This window comes from Nelumbo nucifera, chromosome 4 (assembly GCF_055504915.1).
Source record: "Nelumbo nucifera cultivar China Antique chromosome 4, China Antique-T2T, whole genome shotgun sequence".
Taxonomy (NCBI): domain Eukaryota; kingdom Viridiplantae; phylum Streptophyta; class Magnoliopsida; order Proteales; family Nelumbonaceae; genus Nelumbo; species Nelumbo nucifera.
In genome coordinates this window covers 10238556-10264710 of record NC_142652.1, presented here as the reverse complement: position 1 = coordinate 10264710, position 26155 = coordinate 10238556, and the positions used below count along the sequence as shown (strand labels likewise).

Here is a 26155-nt window from a genome sequence, read left to right as displayed (position 1 = left end):
GATATACGAAGCTTCATCTTCGAAGGATGGGGATGGGACCCACGTTCTCCGATTGGTGAGGCTAACGGTCCAAACACTAACGATCATAATTCAGCCATGCCTTCGCACTGTAGTCTGTAGATCCTGATGCAGAGATTAAATATGGCTCGCTTATTTTTTTTCTTTTTCTTGCAAAACAAATAGAAGTATTGGAGGCATGTTCAGATGGGTTCTCATCAGTCCAAACGGTCCCTAACATACAACATTGCATGTTTGTTACGTGGATATATTGCTGAAACCTCCTCTAAAGTTTCTATTTGTTGCTCAAACTTCTTTCAAAGTTTTAAAATTGTAATCATTTCCTCTGACACAATTACAAGTAGATTCCTCATTAAAATCTCCTAAAAAGAAGACATGAAAATGTTCAAAATATTCATGTAATTACTTTTGACCAAAATATTTATTTTTTCAAATTTTCTCTTCTTATGAATTGCTAGCTCAAACCATTCCAATCTTTTTTTTTTTTGAAATTGATTTATTTTCTAAATTTGCCCTTAATATCAATCACTCAAATTTAAATTCTCTACTTTTTTGTTGTTTATAAAGTTTATGTTGTTTTTTCAATAGTAATTGCATTAGTATTTTAGACATTTTTGTATCACTTTTTAGAAAATTTTAACAAAGGGTGTCATAATATTCGGGGGAGGTGATTACAATTACCAAACTTCAGAGGGAGGTTTCAATAATTTACCCTGAAGGTTAAGGTATTTTTCTACCTCACCATCGATAAGGCATTATATCTGAAAAAACTTTTAACCTTTTACCAAAATAAAAATAAAAAAGAAAATTCTTTAACCAATCAAAAAGCCCACCGTGATTTTGAAATTGATGTTCAATGGGTTGATTGTTTATGGATTTTTTAGGTATGATACTTTTAGATTTACCAAAAACAACGGACCGACTGATTGTTTATGGCTATATTTGTAAGAGGGGTGTGTAAAGCTGAGGTGAGGAGTGGTCTCTTTGAAAGATGAAATAACAACCGCAAGAGGAGAAGGACGAGGGTCTTAGGTCAGGGGTTGCACAATGGGGAGTTAGGGTGTACTCGAGAGTATTGGGTGACGAATGCTTGGGATCTGGTGAATTATAATGCAAGGAGAATCTCTATTTATGGAGGAGGCCCCGAGATCCTAAAAGGTAGGAGATGAGAATATTCGTTGCGTATTGGAGAAGTGGAATATTTGATTCGTTGTCAATTATTGGCGCTACTGGGGTATCGCCACGTGTCTCATGCATGCTACTACATTTTTCGCACGTTTTAACTAATCCTATGTGGCGACAGCGATGCCCTCGTTTGGCGGTTGGTGTTTCGTCAATTCCATGTGGCGGTCGACATAGTCCTTTGTTGTCATGGGTTTGTGTGTGCCAGGGCTCATGCGGGCCTCACCGTGGGCTCAGCCTACTGTTTTCTCAGACTCGTCATCTATAACGGGTTCGTGGGTTGCGAGTTAATTGCGTGTCATAGCAGGTGTGGCCTTCTCGCATACTCAGGTGTGCTTGGGTCTCTTGGCTGGGTCTTCTTGAGGTTTATTTAGGTTTGGGTATTGGCTGTACTCGATAGACTGCGGGCTTATCACAGTTCTACTTAATGCGTCGCAGGTTCATTGCAAAGGTGGCGACATGCCATGAGTTCATCGTAGCGTAGGGGTTGATTGCAAGCTACTCGTAAGTGCTTATGTGGTGTTACTCTTGATATTTGAGTGTTCTTTGAGGGTCTGGGTGAGTTGTACATACTTACAATATTAATTGCTCTAAAACCCACCCATGCATGCAACCAAAGTGTGGTTAATTGAACCCACCCCCTCGGTTTTGTGGGGAGCTAGGCACTATTGGTGCAGGTAGGATGGACAGGAGTTGGGATTTCTTGTCAATAAAATATATTTAACATGATTTGATACCGCACATCTCACCATAAAATTAGACCTTTATAAAATTGGACCCTTAAATGTATAAGATGTATGGTGTCAGATCATATTGGGAGGACGTTGTAAAATGTTTTGTTGGCAGGTGATTTGGACTCAACAGATAAAGGTGTTTCTTTACTAATTTATTAAATTTTCAATTAATCGAAACCTAATTGGAGCCTTATACAAATTAAAATTCTTCAAGTTGAGCAATTCAATTTGTAGCCCCACAAACAAAGAACCTAGGTTTCCTACTCACTTTCTCTACCAACTCCCTACCCACAAGACACTACATCCATGCATCTCACAATATAAGATGGTGATATGTGACTGCAATTCAAGATGGATAGAGAAGTAATGGACAGAAAATCCCAACAGATCCTTAACTAGTACCTTCTTCTTACAATAGAGTGATAATATAATAGGGAGAATGACGGTTCAGCCCAGGGTCAGAATTTTTAGGCCCAAAATATGGTTGGGGAGGATGTCAATTCGGAATTGATACCAACTCACAAATGAGCATTAGTGTGTAGAGAAGGGATTTTTAACATTTTGAATGTTTATAACTTTGTAGTGGAAATCAAAAATCTGCATTAGGCCTATACTTCTTCGTAATATAATATAGGCAACCCTGGAATTCTAGTTTAGAGGGATTCAACTTTCCCAATGCAACAAAAATACTCCTGGGACGGGATTCACATTTGAGGGCATGAAGAATTATGTCTTCAATTATTAGACAGAAGAATATACAAACATAGTGGCAATTAAAAATGATTCAATGAATCCCTAGTGAGAGATTTGGCAGTATAAGCCTACCGTCTCCTCTCACACCACTCAGGCCTACACGAATAATAGCAAGAAGGAAGAAAGAACGAAGAAAAGATCCATACAACCAATACCAAATCCATGTACTTCAAGAATAAATATTATTCTTTCTTATATGATCCTTACATCATACTGGTCGGTCATGCATTTATGCTGCCTCGATGCAATAAAATGGTATTGAGACTCGGCCATGAATTGTCATCAGGACCTAACATCAGGTCAAATTGAAACCGGAATGATTCAACTGCAAAAGTATGCCAAATTGCATTTTTAATTAATCAATTTGGGAATAAATATAAATATATAAAGTGTAAAATCTTGTATTTTATATGTATTTGTATTTGTATTTATATTTTTAGACTTAAAAAAATGTATTTATGTTATTTTTCAGATAATATATTTTTTAACTTTTCAAATTTATCAAATGCCACCTTAGTTTATAAAGAATGCAAATGCAAATATATATGGTACAGAAACCTTTGACTAATTTTGGAAGGAGTACAAATACAAATATGTAGAGTGAAAAACCTTGTATTTTGTATGTATTTGTACTATACATATTTATATTTGTACTCCTTCCAAACTGAGCCTTATATACAATTTTTCTAATACTTTTATTTATATTTTACATATTTGTATTTGCACTCTTCTCAAAATATACCTAAGGCTCCATTTGGAAGGAGTACAAAATATATAGAGCTCAAAACCTTATATTTTGTTATTTTGTATAGATTTGTATTTATACTCCTTCCAAACTAAGCCTAAACTTTGGTTTGGGAGGAATAAAAATACAAATATATAAAGTTTTACACTATATAGATTTATATTTATACTCTTTCCAAATTGAACCTAAACTTATGTTTAGAAATTAAAACTCGTTGATTGATAACTTGTATGCTTATATATGCAATGCCATTAACAAGCCAAGCCTTCGCTTAAGACAGAATCTATAGGCCCAAGCCAACTTGGGCTTTGAATTAGCTCTGTCTAGTGTATTGACAATATACAAGTGACAAAACCGAAAGCAACTAGCCACAAATATATACAAAACACTATATTGGCAAATAGATGGGAGATATAAAGTGTTTCCTTACAAAACCTATTCTATTTAAACAATTTTTAAAAATGACAAAAGTTAAATGTAAACATTTTAAAACAGAAAAAGCTGCCACAACAGCAAGAATGTATTGTTTTAGCTGATATGGCATTTGTTGTTGTTTTAGAAAAGAAAATCATTCATATTGTCAAACACCCCTTAACTTATTTGTAGGGCTAGACCAAAAGTGGTTATTCTGGTCAATGGTTTAGATAATCCAAATTCAATTTTTTAAGGGTTCCAATTTAAGTTATTTCATATTATTAACTTAAACTTTTTAAGGGTTCCAATTTTTTATTAGATGAAGATTAACTTAAAAAAATCAAACATGGATAATCAAGTAATTGAGATTCAAATTATTTGTATTTTTCATCATCATCATCATAATAATAATAATAGTTGCCTTGGTTTCAATGCATGTCATAAAAGCTAAATCCAAGTACTATATATCATATACGTAGGGTTGGCCTTTGGTCAAAATCCATTTAAAATTTGATAAAAACTTAACCCTAACCCACCCCCCAAATTGCACTCTTATATATATATACATATATATGGTTAATACTTTGTGTCCATTCTCTTACATTATTTTTTTTTTAAATTAAAGCCAAAAAATATAAAGACTTAATTTTAGGCCTTGTGCTATATGTTGAAAAGTGTTTCGAGTTTGGATAAAATACTAATATGTTTTTTTACAACCAATCAGTTGGCATCATAAAAGTATTAACCAATGAGGTGAACTTTCAATTCATGAGGGTTGTTATTGGTCAAAGCCTTTTCAGTATCATATATATTTTATTGTTTTGGTAATGTTAGGGCTGACTGAAAATGTACCCTCCTTGATTTACTGAAAAATTACCTTTTACCCAAAAAAAAATTGGCAGATTATTTTTTTCTTGTTTGCTTTTTCTGTAATTATCGCGACAAGAGATAAAACCACAGCCCAATGTAATCTAGGAACCGTGCACATTATCCTCCTCTTTTCTACGAATTCATCTCTTGCCCACAAGAATCCTACCCACGGATACCCACATGATACTATACAGTTGTACATTAAGAACATATGGTAACATGCAAACACGGGAGATGTTCTCACTTCTCAATGTTCAGCTGTAATGAAGCGTGGGTAGGTGATCTGAACTCTTCTTCTACTTCCATGTTTCTCAAATCGTAGGTCAATCACAATCCACTGGTCCATCATGCTCCAGTTTCATGGAGGATTCCAAAGTTCAATTTGTGCATATTAGAGTTTTTATCTCAAATTAGTCCAAGTAGAGGCTTATTCTTTTTAATACAAAAGCTCTCATGAAGTTTTTGATAATCATAAACCTATAGTTTTATTGTAATAAACACCTCTCATAAATTTTTGAAAAAATCAACAAAAACCTCCCTTTCTTCATTGATTTAGACTGGAAATGTCAACATTTACGAAATTACCCCTGATGCATCATTTAAAGTTTTCATAAAATACCATATTTGCCTAACATCTCGTTCACATTTACTATTCTTTTTGTCAGAGCAAAAGAATGTAAATTGTAACACTTGCAACGGCGCCATTGCTTATAATATTCGAATATTCCATCTGCAAATTGACATACTTGTATAAAGAAAAAAACAAAACAAAAGTTTGGATTTAAGCCTGTGAAACTCTTTTCTTTGATTTTGGTATCGAGTTTTGATGAGGGCGGATTTGGCCCTCCAATGATATTGTGACATATGGCACCTCGGAACAACTAGGTGACACCCAGAACCACTTAGGCAACAACTTGCCTTAGCCAAGTTGATGGTGTCCCACTTGGCAGCCTGGCCAAGGCGCGGACTGGCGGCCTGGCAGGCGCCAACCTGGTGGCTTGACCCAGGCGTGACCTAACTAGTAGGACAACAGCTTAGCCTGACACGCCAAGTCCCCAACGGATCGAGCTCGGATAACCAGACCACCTCGGGACGAGTATACCTCGGTGCAAGGTCACATCAGGACCACCTCGGTCCCCAAGCACTTCGGCATTCATATCAGGTCGGATCTAAAGGGCACGAGCTCAGGCAATGTTGACCGACCACCACTTGGCAACCCCCGGGGATCTCGTCACCGTACTCCGCATCTTACGGGATCATACCTTGTAACGGCTAATATTATCTCCCCACTCCCCGATTCAGGCGGAAATGATCAACCTTACCGGTTGGTAGCATTATCCCCAACCAACACGGAAAGGGATCCTGTCGTAGCGAGAATTCCGGAACTATTCCACCGAACCCGCAAGGAGTCCAGTATATAAAGGCTTCACCCCCTGGGGGTGAGGGGACGCGTAATCTCTACTCTCTAGCTCTCTCACAATCTAATATCATTTTCAGCTCGCAACCAAGTGCTAACTTAAGCATCGGAGAAACCCCGCTGGGTAAACAACCCCGGGTTCTCTGGTTCATCTCTTGTAGGTTCATTGAGTCCGTCGTTGCTGATAGCCAGATCATCTCCTACAGGGAGCAGCCGGATTGCACTACATCAAGTTTCAACTTTGGAAGAAGCAAATAAGGAAAGGAATGGCACTAATATATGCTTCCTTATGATGAATAATGATAGAGACTAATCATACCTTCATATGGAAAGCTTTGCATCCTCCACAACCTGGAGAGAAGAAGTCCACAATAAGATTGAGAGAATCGATGTTCTTTTGGGGTTTCTCTCTTATTGAGATGGTGGATTTCGATAATGGCTCTTCTCAGAGTCATCTATCTTGGGGTCATTGGGCGTTTTGTTGAGTTTAAACGGGGTTATTTAAGTAATATTATATGTAAAACAATTTACAAAAGGGTAAAATTGGTACATAGAAAATATTGATACATTAGCTTAATGTTTTTTGCAGTTTTCCTCTCTTGCTCTTCCGTACACATCGAAAATGACAAGAGTGGATTTCGGTTTCTGTGCATGCATACCGTTTGGGAGTGTTATTTTTTAAAACTTCCACAAACAGTTAGGTGTTTTTTCATTGTTATGCTGATGTGGCGCCTATTTGTCATAAACGATTGTAATTATTACCTTTATTAGTTTTGCAAGCAGATAAAGGACAAATGTTGAATGAAAAAATATAAACGGAATTAGGAATGTCAATGGGGCAGGAATTACATTCCCCATCCCCGACTCCGACAGGGATGAATTCCCCGTTGGTGACCTGAATCCCCGATGAGATATGTATGCACACATCTTGGACCATACTGTGAGAGAAAGACTGAGAGACTGAGAGAGAGAGAGAGAGAGGACCGTTGTGAGAGTTGAGGCTGATGACGAGAGAGAGAGTACGACAGACAATGGCGACGGTGGTCGGCAAGACGACGACGATAGACGGATGTTGAAGGAAGATTAAAGAACTATAACTCTTATTTGAGTATCTCTTCTATGTCCTCTATTGATACTTGAGTATCTTTGTCCTTTGTCCGATGTTTGACGGGTGAGTGGCGACAATGACAACGGTCAGCGAATCAGCAACGAAGACGAAAGAAGACAAAGCTAGGGTTTAGAGACAGAGTTCTCCATTCTCTCTATCAAAGACTCAAAGTCAAAGTGTTTTGTGTTTTACTTTTAATCTTTAAAAAAACGAATAATAATTATTATAATTATATAATATATAATACTTTATTATATTATATATAATATGTTTATATATTAATCTGGGCCGGGTCGGGGTGGGGATTGCATTCCCCATTCCCGACCTTGGCCCTGCCAAAATACCCGACCCCGTTAGGAACGGAGAGAATGGAATCAAACACATACTAGTGTGAGAAAGGAGGTTTTTATTGAATTTTTCAAAAATTCAGGGGAGGTATTTGTTAGGTTTTTATAATTATCAGAAATTCCAGAAAAGGTTTTTATATATTATTTTATTTTTTTCTCCATGCAGCCCACACAACGGGATAACCCCCCAAGGCCCCAACCCAGCGTATTTTAGAGGTTTATTAAGTTACAAAAGGTGATGAATCGTGAACGAAGGATAAAAATGAAGCGCCAAAAAAACTAACAGATCGGCGCCCAGATTAGACAGATGAGTTCTGGACTCACTCTGTAGTCTCGAGTGATTGGGACCTCATTCTGCGCAGTTGTGGATTTTTCTTGGTCGAGTCTGGTCCCCAGATTTTGGGACAATGTCACCTGTGGCGCATTCTAGTAAAATCGCATCTTCCCCTTCATACTTTCTGTAGTGTTTCCGTCACCATCGGCGCGTTTCACAAATTAGAACCAACGAAAGGCTAAAGAGAGAAAGAATCGCAGAATCGCACAATTATCTCTAATAATCATCAATTTAGGGACAGATTGAATATTTAACTAGGCTTTAGCTTTTGGGGAATAATAGACGGTATCAATTCAATATTTGATGTCATTGAGATAAGGTTGCAAATGGATTGTATTAAATTGGAATCGCATTCCATCCATGGAATTTGAATTGCACTCATAGATATGATTCGTTTATTTTTTTGGGTGAAAGACTCGTAGATATGATTCGGGTATTCATTGCGATAAAACTAAAAATGACAACAATGTTTTATATTATTATATTATTAAAAATATGAAAATGAATTTATTCTTCATCATCATCTAACCTTATCCCAATTGTGTGGAAATGGCTATAGTTATAGATATATTTGGGGGAGCAATTCAGGCGAGTCTGAATTTGCATTTTACATTACACTCAGCTTAGGCTTTTGGACAGGGTCCATTCAAAATTTTCATAAGCCCAATCCAAGCCTGCCCGAGTTGCACCTTAAAGCGCTAATTATATTTAATTATATTTCACCATTAATTATGCTTAATGTAATATCCATTATTAAAGTATCATCGTTTAAACCATTTTTTTACTACTTCGACTTATACCCTCTAATCCTTTCAATTTGCAACAATTTTTTTTTTTTTTTTTTTTTTCATACAGGTAGGGGTGTCTAGACCGGTTTTGGATTGGACCCCTCTAAACTAAAATCAGTTTAGATGGACTGAACAGACCAACACGACATATTGAATTGGACCAATCAGATTTTATGGTATTGGATTGGATTGGACCTAGCTCATTCATCATAAATTTATATTGGATTGGGTTGGATTGAAACAATATCTAGTCCATTGATAAAAGATAAGAATATAGGTGTCAATGAATTAGAATTAATCTAAATTAAAATAAAACTGAACGGATTGAACGGGTCCAAACACTGAATAGGACCAATCCAAATTAGTTCAAAATATTCATCGGATTGAATTGGATCTTATACATTTGTAATGGATTCACATGGACTGAATCGGATTGGACGAAATCTAATCCAATTGAGACTCCTACATACAGGTGATGTTAGATGGTCTTCTAACTTCCATATTCTTAGTGTTTGACCATGTTACCGAATGCTAAGTACTTTTTTCTCTCATTTTTTTTGTTTGTCCAAAACGCTTTATTTTTAAGTGAAACAAATCTATATTCACTAATTAAAAGGTACGTGGATGGGATTGAAACATGTCTTATATATCGTACTCACAGACAGACTGGATGGGTCGGGTCGTATGGCTGAAACATGTGGGTCGTTGGTATATGGAGGAAACTAGTTGTTTGTTCCTCAGTTTCCCACTTGTGAACCACCCCCCTCCCAAAAAAAAAGAAAAAAAGAAAAAAATCTTAGAGTTACTGAGTTAGGACGGCCTCAATGATATCTATCTACCTCTATATATTTTTCTCAAGCGAAAAACCAAAAAAAAAAAAAAAAAAAGAGCCAACAAAGGCTGAGAGCTTGAGACAACCCAAGCACGTCAAGAACTTTACCTGCCCCCTCTCTCTCTCTCTCTCTCTCTCTCTCTCTCTCTCTCCGTACTTTCTCTCTCCTGTTTTCTTGACAAACCATTTGTTCTTTCTTTCTGGTCTTCTGCTCTCATCTTTCAGTCCAACTGTCCAAATGACCAATCACTCAACCAGCAACAAATGAGCAAAAAATAGAAAGGACTGAAGGAGAAAGAATTCCCGCTTTTTTTCTTTCTCTGTTTTTCTTTTCATCTTGAAGAGTAACGTCGTGTCTGTATATATATATACAATATACATCTTTTTACATTTTTGCTTGTACAACATCTGTATCTGCGTCGTCTTTGGCGCTTTGTATTGGCTTTTCTGTGTTTGGCAGTGTGTGTTGTTCGCTTCTTTGATGAAAGAAGATACGGGAAAGAATCAAAGAGGATGAAGAGGGCAGGGATAAAAACCAACATTATACCCAGACGGAACATGTGGGGATCGATCGAAACGGATAGAAATCACAGCCAGCATTATCAAGTCTCTAGGATTTCAGAATTCAGAAATGATGGGCGTTTTGCTTGCTTGAATGCTTGTTATCTCTAAAAATTCCTTTTTTTTTTCTCTTTCTTTTCGGTCCAAAAGGTGCTGACATTAAGGAGTTTGATTGAAACCATTGTTCTTTACTTGCTTCTTTGTAGCTGAGCACGGGATTTCTTGGGATTGCCTTTTGAATCTCAACTTTGATCTGGAGAGCTTTATGAAAGAGTTTCTTTGGGAATGTTGTTTTCTTTCTGTTAGTTTCCCGCTCAAATGGTGGTTATGGGAGTGAATTTCGTCTGGTTGCTTTTCCTACGGAGTAGCGGCGGTTCTGGCACGCGTTCATGGACAGTGATAGACTGTTGATTGGGTTCGTTTCAAGAAAGGAGAAGGCGAAAGTACTATTTCCATTTTATGGTAATCTGGTTGGGCTTGTGAGAGCTCTTTCATAAGGTTGGTTTGAATTAAGCAATATTTCCAATTGCTTTATTCTGCTGTTATGGTGGTTGCCTGGATCTGATTTCATGCCAGAGTGTCGGTTCTGGTTGTGAGAAGGCTGTGAGTTCTGCACTGAAAACAGAGCATGGAAGGGAGTTTAGCTTTCTGGGGAGTTGGTTTACTAGTTCTGTCTTGGATAGAGGAGTCTTCTGCTACTCTTTCACCTTCTGGAATAAATTATGAAGGTCTGTATTATCTTTTCTTATTTAAATTTTGTATTATTTCCCCCCTCTCTCTTCTCTCTCTCTCTCTCGATGTACTTCTCTTTTTCGATAGCTCTTTGACAAGCAAACCAATCTGGATTCTAGAGTAATCGTTTCCTTGGTATGAGATTCCAGTTTTAAGTCATCGGACGTTTTACCGGGAAACTGCAACCAATGCTTTTCCCGCTTTAATACTGCTTGAGCTTTATGTTATGTAATGTGCAATTCCGATTTAGTCTTTTACCCGCATCTGGTCAGCCTGTAAAAATGGATCTAAAAGAAAAGAAGACGACTATACGAGTCACCCTATCTGTTCTTACACTTTTCTTCGTTTCATTCAAATGCAGTTGAAGCCTTGGTGAACATAAAAACTGGTCTAAGAGACCCGCATAACGTATTGGATAATTGGGATAGTACTTCCGTCGATCCTTGTGGCTGGAGGATGATTACCTGCTCCCCTGATGGCTATGTGTCTTCTCTGTAAGATGCTATAACATTTCATCTCCTATATGGTTCAAATGCATGACTAAGAAGAAAATAACCATTGATTTTTAGCCAGATTTTTTGCTCAGAACTCATTTGTTTTTTTACTTCAATTTTTTCATCAGAGGATTGGCTAGTCAGAGTTTGTCCGGGACATTATCTCCAGGAATTGGAAACCTCAGTAACCTGAAATCGGTGTAAGTTAGAGCTACCCTTTTTTTTTCTGTTGCTTCCTCTTAATCATATGCTTCAAGTTAGTTGCCTTGGTTTCACAGACTTAGAGGCTGATTTATTTGTGTTTCTTTATTATGTTTGGGAAATTTAGGAAACATCCTTGCTAAGCACCATTCTTGAAAGCCTTGTATTTTGATGCAGGTCGCTGCAGAACAATGCCTTATCTGGCCCCATTCCTGCTGAGATAGGAAAGCTGGAGAAGCTAGAGCAACTTGACCTCTCAAACAATAAGTTCAGTGGTGTGATACCGAGTTCTCTGGGGGACCTTAAGAACCTTAATTATCTGTAAGTTAGGAGAACGTTTTCACTTTTAATTTTTAACCATACAAGTCTAAACCTTAAGATGCTTTTAGTAATCCATTGCATCTTGAGAAAATAAAGTGGCTAAAAAATTTCTTTTACTCTTAATCAAGGAACATAATGAAATATTTCTTTGCTTACAATCAGACTACCTTGGATAGTTATTTTCTTCATGCTAAACTCACTCTCATCCAAAAGCTAACTGTTGTTACTTCTTCCTCCTCTTCCTCTTCCTTTTGGCTTTTGAACAAGTCAGGCGACTAGGTAACAACAGCCTTACTGGACCCTGCCCTGAGTCTCTGTCCAATGTTGAAGGTTTCACCCTGGTGTATGTCTATATCATTGGCTCACTCTTAACTTTACAATCGTTTTTTTTTATATATCCATAAACTTGTGAATTCACCAATTTAAGTTAACTTTGCTTGTAGGGATCTTTCTTATAACAATTTAAATGGTTCCTTGCCAAAAATATCTGCCAGAACTTTCAAGTACCCCTTTTTCTCAGTCTTATAATGTTTTTGTTTTCTTTTCAAGTTATGTTGATTCTTAACATTATGTATCTTTATTTCCTACTACAGGATTATTGGGAACCCTTTGCTATGTGGGCCAAATACTAAAATTAACTGTTCTGCCATGTCTCCAGAGCCACTTTCTTTCTCACCAGATGTTCCAAGAGGTAGCACCTACAAATCCACAATTAGCACATATACATTTGTATTGCACAATTAAATAATTGTAAAGACTACTTACTTGAGTATGCCAACATCTAAGCTATAAATAACTTTGGCTTTCCAGATCAGTCAGATTCTGGAGGAGCAAAAAGCCACCGTCTTGCTATTGGATTTGGGGTAAGTGCTGTGTTAATTTCTTTCATCATTGTTGCTGTTGGGCTGCTTCTCTGGTGGCGACACAGATACAACAAGCAGATTTTCTTTGATGTTAATGGTCAGTACCTATTCCTATTGTAGTTTTTTTTTTCGTGGATCACATCTTGTACTAGTATGTGAACACATGCAATCTTTCCAGATCTATCTTCCTTGCTAGATTCTACTGTTTCAACTGGTGCCCGCATTACTGATTGGGTATCCTTAGATATGCTTTGAGAACCCATGTCCTAATCATTGGCTGCACATTTTGTGAGCTGTATGACTGTAAAAATGGCAACTTGAGGTCTTCTGATTGGTTGGCTATTTAGCCATATATTTCTACCTATGAGGTAGCTGATCAATTGTATATTGAGCCATGGTTGCATAATATCGTGGAGTTCACTAAGAATACTGGCCCTTAATGTGCCACATATCTGGTTCAAAAGGTGTGCATGGAAGTGTTCATGTGAATGCCTGGGACAACTTGTAGAGCAAAAAGTGTGTTGAGCAAGATCTAACAAATAAATTATGGGCAATTTAAAGCCATTGTTTTTGTTTTCTTAATTTGTTAAATGAGTATGATGGATTGGATTGTGATGACTATGTGCACGACTTGTAATGCCCCTCCTAAATAAGATTTTTTTTTGTGCATTTTCTGTTTAACTCCTTTTTTTATTTGGTTAAATTAGTTTGTTTATGTTTAACAATACTGAATCACTGATAAGACTTCATTTATTGCAAGAAGTTATTTTCCTCTGCACATATCATTGTATTGTTGTATAATGTGCCTTAGTTTCTCAGTTTAAATGTTCCGTGGCAGACCAGTGTGATCCAGAGGTGTGCTTGGGCCACTTGAAGAAGTACTCATTTAAGGAACTCCGATCAGCCACTAACCATTTCAACTCAAAGAACATTTTAGGAAGTGGTGGCTCTGGAATTGTTTACAAGGGTTGTTTGCCAGATGGGAGTCTGGTGGCTGTCAAAAGGTTGAAAGATTATAATGCAGCTGGTGGTGAAGTCCAATTCCAGACAGAAGTTGAGACAATAAGCTTGGCTGTCCATCGGAATCTCCTCCGACTTCGTGGGTTCTGCATGACAGAGAATGAACGGCTCCTGGTTTACCCTTATATGCCAAATGGAAGTGTAGCATCTCAATTAAGAGGTGAGTGATTTGGTTAGATTAAAAACTACACTATTGGGGACTCAACTTTCAAGAACTTCTTTTCAACATCTGATGACATCAGATATTTTTCCATTTGTTGATTTTATCCTCTGCTATCATGGGACCTGTTTTAATGTGCCATAACCATAATAGTAAAACTTGGCTCTGAAACATGTCATTTAGTGTGACTCATTGAATTACACCGTTTTATTCTATAAACAGCGCATCTATTTTAGTAAATTCTAAACTACATTTGTGAGTTGTAACTGAGTTGGCTCGGTGAAGTTTTGTAGCAGAAGATTGCGTCATCTAGGTCTGCGTTATTTCATAATTTTATTGTTTGAATTGATTTTTCAATTCCTCAACTACTAAGTCAGTACAGATTATTGAGATAGTCTTTTTTGGTGGTTTATTCCAATAGTCTATGATTGTTTGAAACATGTTTTTCCATACCAGATCATATTCATGGAAAGGCAGCTCTAGATTGGTCAAGACGAAAGAGTATAGCTTTAGGGACTGCTAGAGGTCTACTTTATTTGCATGAACAGTGTGACCCCAAAATTATTCACCGTGATGTGAAAGCAGCCAACATTCTGCTTGATGAAGATTTTGAAGCGGTTGTTGGAGATTTTGGATTGGCAAAGCTCTTGGATCACAGGGATTCTCATGTCACCACAGCTATCCGTGGGACTGTTGGCCACATAGCTCCTGAGTACTTATCAACAGGTCAATCATCAGAAAAGACAGATGTATTTGGTTTTGGTATCTTGCTTCTTGAACTGATTACAGGTCAGAAGGCTCTGGATTTTGGACGGGCAGTGAGCCAGAAAGGTGTAATGCTTGATTGGGTACACTCTCTCTCTCTCTATATGTGTGTGTGTGTGTGTGCATGGATCATGGAGGAATGCCCATTGTCCACAGGGAAGGTTTCTCAGATACGTAATAAGGGTGCGGCCAACTTATTTGTTGGTTTAAAGTTTCCATTCTCATATTCCATGTTCTTGGCACTTGTCTTCCTGGGCTGAAATTTGATCCAATTGGATGATTTTTCCATACAATGTACTTTATTCTTCTTTGTTTGCAATCTTTGACTGTTTATGGATTGGTTGATCTGACTTCTATACCATGTGTGCCCTTCTGAACTCTTGTTCTAGCTCTGGTGGTAGACTTGAGCTTTAAGGGAAATCGAAATTTCCCCAGATTAAATGTAAAGCATAGTTATGATGGTGGAAATCCAGATATCCAGTGCTGTGGATTTTTTGTTGGATCAGGTTTTATCATCTAAACCATCCAAAACTGTGCCACAGGTTGGTATGGTGGTTCACCAATCTCCGAGGAACCAATTTGGATAAGCCCCAAGTGGTGCTCCTTGGGACTGGCCTTGTGCACTCTTAATGATGGGGTTCCTTTAACTCTGAAGATATACTTCTGCACTAGAAGAATTCCAAGAAAGAACTCTAAAGAATACTTTACAACCGAAAAAGAATTTTAGGCCAGGACTTTAGAACGAGCCAATATACAAGTTGATATCCTTCTAGTGTCTCTGATGTTGTTACTTATTTTGTGCAGGTGAAGAAGCTTCATCAGGAGGGAAAGCTCAATCTCATGGTGGATAAATGTCTGAATAACAACTTTGATAGAGTTGAGTTAGAGGAGATGGTTAAGGTTGCTCTTTTGTGTACACAATTCCATCCTTCTCAGCGTCCAAAAATGTCGGAGGTCTTACGGATGTTGGAAGGTGATGGTTTAGCTGAGAAGTGGGAGGCCTCACAGAGGGCTGAAACACCAAGATTGAGATCATCTGAAAACCTGCCTCAGAGATATTCAGACTATATAGAGGAATCTTCGCTTGTGGTAGAAGCAATGGAACTCTCTGGCCCGAGGTAATCTAATCTTATGATAAAAAAAGATGGAACTCTCTGGGCTTAGAGACACAGCTCTGGTTCTTATGACCAAATTGAAGAGTTTTTGAACTGCAATTATATGATTGAGTTCATAATCCTAGCAACTGAATGTTTGTATTCATCTGTACAAAAAGGAAAGTTATCTCTTCTGTTGTGTAATTACCCATCTCAAATTGGTTGGCCTGGTTGAGCTTTTGCTTGAATTTTTTTGGGGGGAAATAGTCAAGGAATGCCAAGTTTATCTGCTTGTCATTGAACAAGTTAATCTGGTTAGATCCCAATGCAGATCATTATCATTTGATCTCACCGTGCAATCAGAAGTTCAATATCTAAATTTGATATTTTAACGGCTAAGATCGTCGATGATGCACTGGTTCTTCTTCTTACGTGCTTAAAAAGAAGTTTGATTGCCACCTGGATTGCTGCTGGTAAGGCAAGTCATTAAGTTTAGTCAGCTGCCAACCGGATCTCCTAAATCCTAACCACAAAAATTCTACCTACACTTACGCAGAAGACACTACAGCCGTGCATAAAGACATGATCGGAAAATTTTGCATGGTTTTTGAAACCGGATCGGACCGGACGGTCGGACTGGGAAAACCAGTAACCGGTCAGGTCTTGGTTTTGTTTTACTCCAAAACTATTAATTTGCCCAAAAACGTTGATTTGGTTAGTAAACCGGTGATTCAGGTGTTCGAACCGTTTAGCAGTTTTGGTCGTTTTTTATTTTTTTCAGAACGAACTGTCCATTTGGTTCGAACGGTCGGACTGTTGGACCCAGGAACTGGACCCCTGACCAATTCGTTGTCCAGTTCATTTTTAAAAACCTTGAAATTTTATAGCCAATCAACTGGTATCATAAATGTGTTTAACCAATCAGGTGGTATTTGTTAAAATTCATGGGTTATCTACATGTGTATCTCTACTCTCTAAGCTATCTCTTGCTTTCGTTATTTGTTGCAAATTGGAAGTAGGATTCATTAGTGAAACCATGGTTTTTAAAAAATGATATGGAAATGGAACCGTTCTGGTCACCGGTTTTCAGGTCAATAGTTCGATCGTCTAATTTGAATAGATGACTCGTTTTGATACAAAATAAAAAATAATTAAAAATAAAAAGGTCAAAAACCATTGAACGGATCGAGGGATTGACTACCTGAATCAACGGATTGTTGATTAATTCAACGGTTTTTTACCAGAGACCTTGTTTGGAGTAAAACGGAATCGGTTGCTTGAACAATTTTTGGGCTGAACGGTCCAACCGTTTGAGTCAACGGTGGTTCAAAAACTGAGTGAAACTGCACCACAAACATCGAGCTCCTCAGCTGTAAGTCATTAATATTTCATCAACCAATAGATGCTTGACACACGTAGTTAAATTGTATCCGCATTTTCTTTAAGCTCTGTTTGAAGAGAGTACAAATACAAATAATCAAATATATAGAGTGCATTCTGGTTCATGCAAATACAAAATTAGTCTAATTTTACATTGATAAATTTACTTTAGACTTAGTTTGGAAAGAGTACAAATACAAATATATAGAGTGCAAAACCTTATATTTTGTATTATTTTGTATGTATTTACATTTGCACTCTTTCCAAACTAAGTCTTATTGTCAAACCAATTTTGTTGTAATGGGTGCAAATATGAATCTCAATATTGAAATACACCTTTTTAACATTAACTAACTTTGAATGCAAAGTTCATAAGCTCTCGGTTTGGATGCAAACACTGAACCAAAGTGCGTATTTGCACTCACTCGTAGATCTAGCAAAAAGTTGATCCAACCCGCGAACCTGACCCAACCCAACCCAAAAAAAACAGGATTAGAGTCTCATATTTATAGCTACATGAATGGGAGAATGACTTGACCCGACCCAACCCGAAAAAAAAACTGGGTTTGGTTAGGTCATGGGTCAACGGCCAGGTCTAATTGGGACTATTTCTGCATTGTTAGAAGCTTCCACTCTTTAATTTTTCTATTTAGTCTTTAGTCTTTACTGTTTACTCTTTGAGTTGTTAAATGTTCAAGTTTTTTTTTATATTTGGATTTTTAAGGTTAATTCCTTTAATTTTGGAAATTTTCATGTATTTTTTCTTTATATTTTTAAATTTCAATATGACCTGAATTGACCCATAGGTCAACTCTAACCCGAACATTTTGGGTTAGGGTCTAGCATTTGACAACCCAACCTGAAATTCAACCTGAAGTGTCTTGACCCAATCTGAACCCGACCCACCCAACCCAATTGCCATGTCTACTCACTCGCATTTGTAATCTTTCAAATGGAGCCTTAGGGTCATTTCTTTAGACACCCCTTATAGTTTCATATATTTTTTAAAACCTACCCTATTAAAACACCCCTATAGTTTGCATATATTTTACTTAATTGACCCTCCATTGGAAACCATTTGTATTTCTACATAGGAATGATCACATGATCCTTTAAGTTAAGGGTGTCAATGGACCGGTTTTGGATTGGACCCCGTCTAGTTCAAAGTCAATTTGGATGGACCAACAAGACATATTGGATTGGACCTGTCCATCTGTAACAAATTTATATCCAATTGGGTTGGATTAAGCCAATATCTGATCCATTGATATATGATAAGAATATATGTGTCAATGAACTGTGTTTGGGTTGAAACCAATCTAAATCAAAATAAATTTAAATAGATTGGACGGTCTAGACATTGAATTGGACCGGTCCAAATTAGTCCAAAACATTCATTGGATTGAATTGGATCTGATCCATTTATAATGGACTCACATTGGACTGGATCAATTAGACCAAATCCATTCCAATTGGCACCCCTACTTTAAGGCATGCCAAAAACATGAAGAGGTATTAGCCCAAGGTCTTTATTACAAAAATAGCCCTAATAATTCTTTTATTAACCTTTTAGGAAACAGATAAATCCTCTCCCCATATTATAACTTTATTTGGAAAAGGGATGAACTACAAAAATATGACATTTTTGAAATAAAAAATCTTGCGTTCATACCTTTTCACATTTTCCACTTGCTCAAGGAGTCATGTGGCCGTTTCCAAAGGGGAACAAGTCATCGCAAACTATAAGGATTGTTTTAATAAAATACAAACTAGAAGATAGAATGTAAGAATATGTAAAACTACGAGGGGGTGTCTAAATAAATAGATCCTTTTTATGATCTCGCTGCATTCAAACGAATCTGCTGCGAACACGAGCGTCTAGTCGTTGATAACTAGTTGCGAGTGAACAGGAGTTACAAGACACTTAATTTGGTTTCATTATTTACCTGGCCCAGATTTTCCCAAAAAATCATTGAATTAGTTAACAAACCACTGATCAAAACGTTTGAACTGTTAAACCATTTAACTCGGACAACAGTTTTTAGGTTATATTTATTTTAATTATTTTATTTTTTTAGTTTTAAAATGTCATGGGCTGATTGTTTGGACTAAATGGCCAAACTGTTTGACCTAAAGCCGATGGTTAAAGTGGTTCTATTTTTGGATTGGTTTTTAAAACCTTATCAAAAAAGAGTCCGGATATCCTGCCCATACAAACTCTGTCACGTTTATTCATATAACATCGCAGTCATACATGGAGAACATCTCATCTTCCTATATAATATTATTGCAAGGGGAGAGTGGACAGGAGATCTGAGAAATCGCCAAAAACCACCTAACCTTCATAGTTGAATTTTTTTATTAGTTTCATGTACAAATGAGAACGGGGTAAGTTCTGAGTGGAAACCATACTTTTCCTCCCTAATCTTGACTTTGAAACAAATCTCCGTCCTCAATTGAGTTCACATCTGCCCCCACAAAATGTGCCTAAAAATGTCCCACATACATATCTCAGCGTGTACTGAAAACATCTCCCGTATTTGTCACTGGGAGATGTCCCAATACACAATTGGGATGTGCTGTGGAACGTTTTTAGGGCGCATTCTGTGGGGGGACAGATTTGAAGTTTCCTCAATCCTGATCCCACTGGCGATAAAAATGACCTTTCATCCTTGGGGAATCAGATCCTATTGAGGGCTGAATCCCCAAAATTTTTAAAATAAAATTAATTTTAGAAAATAAATTTACTTAAAATTAAGAGAATGGGAAAAATTATTATCCCTATTTCCAAGGGATGGAATTCTTTGGAGTTTCTTACCAACTCATTGTCTAAAAAGTTTTCTATTTGCACACCATCCTGCACTGTTAAGCTACACAATCTTTCTTAAATCTGTTTTGCGTGCTGATATATCTATTTCACAGCTTGAATGCAACTAATATTCTCGAGAGAATGAGAGGGAAGAGTGGTTTTTGTGGGGGACTCTCTGAATAGGAATATGTGGGAGTCTCTTGTATGTACTCTTCGTCATAGTCTCCCAGACGAGCCGACTGTATGAGATCTTAGGGAAAAATTTCGAAACAGAAGGTTTCTATGCATTCAGATATGAGGCAAGTTTTCCCGGTTTTGTTTCCACATTAGCAAGAATCTTTTTTAACATACTTGGTATTTCTACTTCTAATTAGTTTATTTTTGTATGAATTTTCTGTACTGAAGGACTATATAACTAACTGTTCCTTGGATTTTCTGAGGATTCCATTTCTGGATTTGATGGATCGGACAATATCAATGTACCATGAAGCCGATGTTGTAGTTTTCAATACAGGCAATTGATGGAGTCATTAAAAGACATCTTGAGGGTGAATTCAATTGCTCTGATTGTTATAAATATGATTTTCCTGATTGTTACAAACTGTCACACCACTATCTTTCTATCTTTCATTTTATTGAAACTTCACATTGCATAAAATTAAGCTAAAACTTTATCGAGACCACTGATGGCGAAATTTGAATACAAAATTAATGAAGAAAACTGATGAAGGCGGATTTGGCCCTCCAATGACATTATGACAGCCTGACACTTACAAGCAGCTCGTTACCAAGCAGCCTGGCATTTACAAACAGTCTGACACCTCATAGGCAGCTTGGCACCTGGTCAGCCCGGCACCTCATAGGCAACTCAGCACCTGGTCAGCACGGCACCTCACAGGCAGCTCGCCACTAGTCAGCTGGCCACCAGGCAGCCTGGCACCTTACGGGTAGATCGCCTCCTAGTCAGACCGACCATCGCAGGGCAACTCCGAGGATCTCGTCATCGTACTCCACGTCTTCCGGGATCGTACCTTGTAACGGCTATATTAGCTCACCCACTCCCCGATTCAGGCGGAGATGAGTGACCTTACCGATTGGTGGCATTATCCCCACCTAACACGGAAACAGATCCCATCACAGCGGGAATCCAGAAATTGCTCCACCAAACCCACGAAGACTCTAGTATATAAAGGCCTCACCCCCAGGGGCAAAAAGAAGGAGATGGGTAATCTTTGCTCTCTAGTTCTCTCATTCTCTAATATCATCTTCAAGCTCGCAACTAAGTGCTAACTTAAGCATCGGAGTGACCCCGCCGGGTAAACACCCCGTGTTCTCTGATTCATCTCTTGCAGATCAACCAGGTCCTCCGTCTACAAAGATGAGCATATCATCTCCTACAGGGAGCAACCAAGTTGTGCTACACTAGGGAGCTCTACTTCAGCCTTTGAGTCATCGGCCACTTGGGAGCAGATGAGATGACGAGGTACTTAGCCAAAAAATGATACGTGACCAGAAATCGGTACATCAATTGGCGCCATATGTGGGAATTACGCTACAAAAAGCTAAGTTCTCATCCTACAAAATGCTAATTCCTCTTCTCCCAGAAAGCTAAGTCCTCACTTTTTAGAAACTGAAGCTCTCGCTTTATAGTTTTCCATTTTTTATGAACTCAAAGACTATGCAGGGAGCTAATAGACTAAGCAGTTCTACCAACTTTACTTTCAATTTAGATAAAACCTCATCAGTCCTCTTCGCGAGGTCCCCTCTACAAAGATGAGCTCTTCGTGACTTCCGTGAGAGTTGGCGGCCAACAGACTACATGCGCGCCCTTGCTGGTCGAGCCTTCTAAGGCTCCCGTGTGAGCTGGCGACCTAAAGTTAGTAGTGCTTCCCCCGAAGGTCGAGCTCCTAGTAGCTTCTTGTAGGAGTGGGTGACCGACATTACGAGGGCGCCGACTTGGCGTCTTGGCCCAGGCGCGAACTAACGAACTGATAAAAGACTTCCTTATCATAGACCTAATCGCCTCCTCGGCATGGGTGAGCTAGTCCCAGTCGCCTCCTTGGCATGGGCACATAAGACATAATCATCTCTTCGGCATGGACAAAATCAACAAAAGTGGACTATAAGTCACTCCCAGAGCCTAACGGCTAAAGTACCGAACTGGCAGAGACCTCGGCACCTTGCGGGCAGCTCGCTTCCAAGCATCTCCCAGAGCCTAAGGAACTGAATCAGCACTTACGATCTCATCGAATTCTGAGCCAAAAGGAGAAATCTACTCCCTTCGCCGAGTTACTTTCAGCTTGGGAGTGGGGGGCAAATGATGAGGGCGGATTTGGCTCTCCAATGACATTATGATAGCCTGGCACTTACAGGCAGCTCGCTACTAGGCAGCTAAGCACCAAGCAGCCTGGCACTTACAGGCAGCTTACCACCAAGCAGCCTGACACTTACAGACAGCTCGACACCTCACAGGCAGCTCGACACCTAGTTAGCCCGGCACCTTACAGGCAGCTCGACACTTGGTCAGCCCGGCACCTCACAGACCGCCCAACACTTGGTCTACCCAACACCTCACAGGCAGCTCGCCACCAGGCATCTTGACACCTTACGGGCAGCTCAGCTCCTAGTTAGACCAACCACTGCATGGCAACCCCGAGTATCTCATCACCGTACTCCGTGTCTTCCGGGATCGTACCTTGTAACAGTTATATTAGCTCACCCACTCCCCGATTCAGACGGAGATGGGCAACCTTACCGGTTGGTGGCATTATCCCCACCTAACACGGAAACAGATCCCATCACAGCGGGAATCTAGGAACTGCTCCACCAAACCCACGAGGACTCCAGTATATAAAGGCCTCACCCCCTCAGGGGCAAAAAGAAGGAGATGGGTAATCTCTGCTCTCTAGCTCTCTCATTCTCTAATATCATCTTCAACCTCGCAACTAAGTGCTAACTTAAGCATCGGAGCGACCCCGCCGGGTAAACACCCCCGGGTTCTCTGATTCATCTCTTGCAGATCAACCAGGTCCGCCGTCTACAAAGATGAGCAGATATCTCCTGCAGGGAGTAGCTGGGTTGCGCTACACTAGGGAGCTCTACTTCAACCTCTGAGTCATCGGCCACTTGGGAGTAGACAAGATGACGAGGTACTTAGCTAAAAAATGATACGTGACTAGAAATCGGTACATCAAAAACCTATCGAGGAAAAAATAGTTACATAAAATCTTCTTTAGTTGACTATTAGGAAAAAGCAAAAGGTATTAAAAGAACTTCAGAATTTATCTGTCTTATTTGGAAGCAAAAGGTTTTTACAGGCAAGAATATTACCAAGAGCGTAACTATGTATACCCCAAACTCAAGGCCATGGAAGCATACAAGAAGGCATTTACCACTTGGGTAAGATGGGTTACCAAGAATATTGATGCCAACAGAACTCAGGTTTTCTTAGAGGATACTAAGTCACCCATTCCAGGTAAAGGACTGGTATATAAGGGGGTATGTGTGTGTGTATTCAATCAGTAATTTACATGTAAAATCTCTTATTCAATTGATCATTTCCATGCTTGAAATATAACATTGGACCAGATTTTGGTCTTATTGGGGATCTCACCTTTCGATGGGAAAGAGGAAAATTAAAGGTTTCCTCTACTAGCATAAGAGTTGTATTGACTGAAATATTAAGCCACGAGTTGGGATACAATCTTCTAGGATGTAGGTTGCATTTGGTAATATACCTCATGGTATTATGGTAGTCTTATATATTGAATGGCTAGAACAGGGTTTAGGGATACTTTAATGACTAAAGATTAGATGGGGTTGAAAAAGGTTTTGTGTAAAACCAGTAATTCTCCCTAAGAATGTGGAAAATTTAAAAAATCAAAAGAAATAAATATGTACAGATTGATTGTTTTTTTCAAATGAAAATTTGTGGGCGAATTTATAATGGTGGATGTTATAGATTGATCTAATTGGAAGTCATCTTGAGCATATTTTTCACGAACGGACGGAAAATTCCCTATTAAGAAAAAAATGCCAAATTTCCTAGAACTAGGTTTTTGAAAGGAGTTTTGGGATGAACTTGGTAGGATGAAAGATGATGAAAAGTTATGGGAGGCCACCAAATATAAGAGCAATTGGAGATTGTTTGGCAAAAAGGATGAAATGGAAAATTTCAATTTTAGATCTAAACTGATGTAACTGTTTTTGTTCACGTACCATTTTTTGTGATGTAAAATTTTTTTGGCAAAGTACCTCGTTGTTTGACCTGGTGGTGACGTGCCTTGGTGATGTGCTACTTGGTGGCGAACTCCCTGGGGGAGAACTACTTGGTGACGAACTGCCTGGTGATGCTCCCTGGTGGCGAACTGCCTAGGGGCGAACTGCCTGGTGGCGAACTGCCCGGTGGCGAACTGCTTGGTGGCGAACTGTCCGGCAGTGCTCCCTGGTGGCGAACTGCCTGATGGCGAACTGCCTGGTGGCGAACTGCCTGGTGGCGAACTGCCTGGTGGCGAACTGCCTGGCGGCGAACTGCCCGGCAGTGCTCCTTGGTGGCGAACTGCCTGGTGACGAACTGCCTGGTGGCGGACTGAGTGGTGGCGAACTGAGTGGTAGTGCTCCCTGGTGGCGAACTGCTTGGTAGTGCTCCCTGGTGTTGAACTGCCCGGGGGCGAACTGCCCGGCAGTGCTCCCTGGTGGCGAACTCGTCACATGACTTGCTCCTAGGCGGTCTGCAACTCAGAGGATGGTGGAGCTCCTTGGTGCAGCGCAACCCGACTACCCTCCGCGTGAGGTGATTTTCTCTCCTTTGTAGACGGCGGGAGCTGAGGGACCTGTGGGAACTGAATCAGAGGACCCGGGGGTATTTTCCCGGCGGGGACTCTCCGATGCCTAAGCATTCTGATTACAAAGGGCTTGGAGAGAAATGAGAGAGCTAGAGAGCGGGGGTTACCATACATTTTTCCCCCCGCTGGCTTTGGGGGTCGGAGTCCTTATATAGTGGTGCCCTCGCGGGTTAGGTGGGTGTAAAGCCTTCAAATGGTAAGACGTCATATCCCGTCAGAACCGGGGTACGGTGATGAACTCCTCGAGGTTGTCAGGCTGGCGCTTGTGCCAGGCGGCCAGGTCGGCGCCTGGGCCAGGTCGGCGCCTGTCAGTCGGTGTCCGGGCCAGGTTGCCAGGTCGGCGCCTATGTCAGTCGGCGGGTCGGTTGTCAGGTCGGCCCTGTGTCCGGGTAAGGTTGTCAGGTCGGCGCCTGTGTCCGAGCCGGATTGCCAGGTCGGCGCCTGTGGCAGGCTGATCCGGCCAGGTCGCGTAGGTCGTGCGCAGGCCGCGCCAGGTCGCGCCACGCCAGTCAGACCGGTGCCCGGGGGGGAGACCAACTTGGTAAGTTGTTGCCTAGATGCTTGCCTAGTTGTCACGAGGTGCCACATGTTGCAATTTCACTGGAGGGCCAAATCTGCCCTCATCATAAAGCATAAAAAAGACATGCTTGGATCAATTTCAGTAGAAATTGTGGATTGTTAATAGTTGCTTGCAAAAGTAGAGAGAAGATACACAGAGAAAGGAAAAGAAAGCTGGATGTGCAAAATCCTTGGCAAAGCTGAAGCTGTTGAAGCTCAGGTAACCTTGTTGAAGGGGCTGAGATGTGTAAAATCCTTGAACATCTCTTCGGTTATGGTGGAAGTTGATTCAAAGGTGGTCATAAGCTGCATGTTAAATCAGCAAGGAGGGGCCTTGGAGATTCTCTCATCAGATCAATGAAATCAGGGTTATTGAATCTCAGATCCATTGTGTCTTCCGGTGGATTCCAAGGAATTTGAACTCAGTAGCTGCTCTTGCGAAATCTGGGGTGGGGTGGGCAGGGACTTTTTGTACAGCAATATAGAGCTTCCTCTTTATCGGGTTGAGAAGGCTTTTTGTTTCGTTTTTTTTTTGTTTTGCTTTTGATTGATCATTCTCATATTCATCTTATATAACCTTCCCTCTTTTAATGAAAGTTTCCTTTTCTCAAAAAAAAAAGAAAGAAAATTTGGAATCACTCAACAGGCACCCATATATAACCACTCTAGGGTTTATAGGAATCACTCACAATAAGCATAATATGCAGAAAAGTTAACTCAAATATCATTCGCTATGTTTTTCACTATAAAATAATAATAAAATATATACACCCGCACACAATCACCCTTCACATTGGAGTGGTCAATTCTA

General features: G+C 39.5%; 1 protein-coding gene across 2 annotated transcripts; it reads left to right on the top strand.

Annotated features, from left to right (window-relative positions):
- The first annotated feature begins 9449 nt into the window (after window positions 1–9449).
- On the top strand, window positions 9450–15957 carry LOC104591425 (protein CLAVATA3 INSENSITIVE RECEPTOR KINASE 1-like). 2 transcript variants are annotated; one of them, XM_010250239.3, is made up of 11 exons: window positions 9635–10831; window positions 11197–11329; window positions 11458–11529; window positions 11708–11851; window positions 12123–12194; window positions 12295–12354; window positions 12445–12542; window positions 12662–12811; window positions 13553–13894; window positions 14351–14742; window positions 15464–15957. In XM_010250239.3, exons 1-11 carry the CDS (start codon window positions 10732–10734, stop codon window positions 15779–15781), a joined length of 1881 nt encoding a protein of 626 aa, XP_010248541.1. In that variant the 5' UTR covers window positions 9635–10731; the 3' UTR covers window positions 15782–15957. The 2 variants fall into 2 exon arrangements, with proteins under 2 accessions (XP_010248542.1, XP_010248541.1); XM_010250240.3 differs by lacking the exons at window positions 12123–12194; window positions 12295–12354 and having other exon boundaries at window positions 9450–10831.
- The last annotated feature ends 10198 nt before the right edge of the window (window positions 15958–26155 follow it).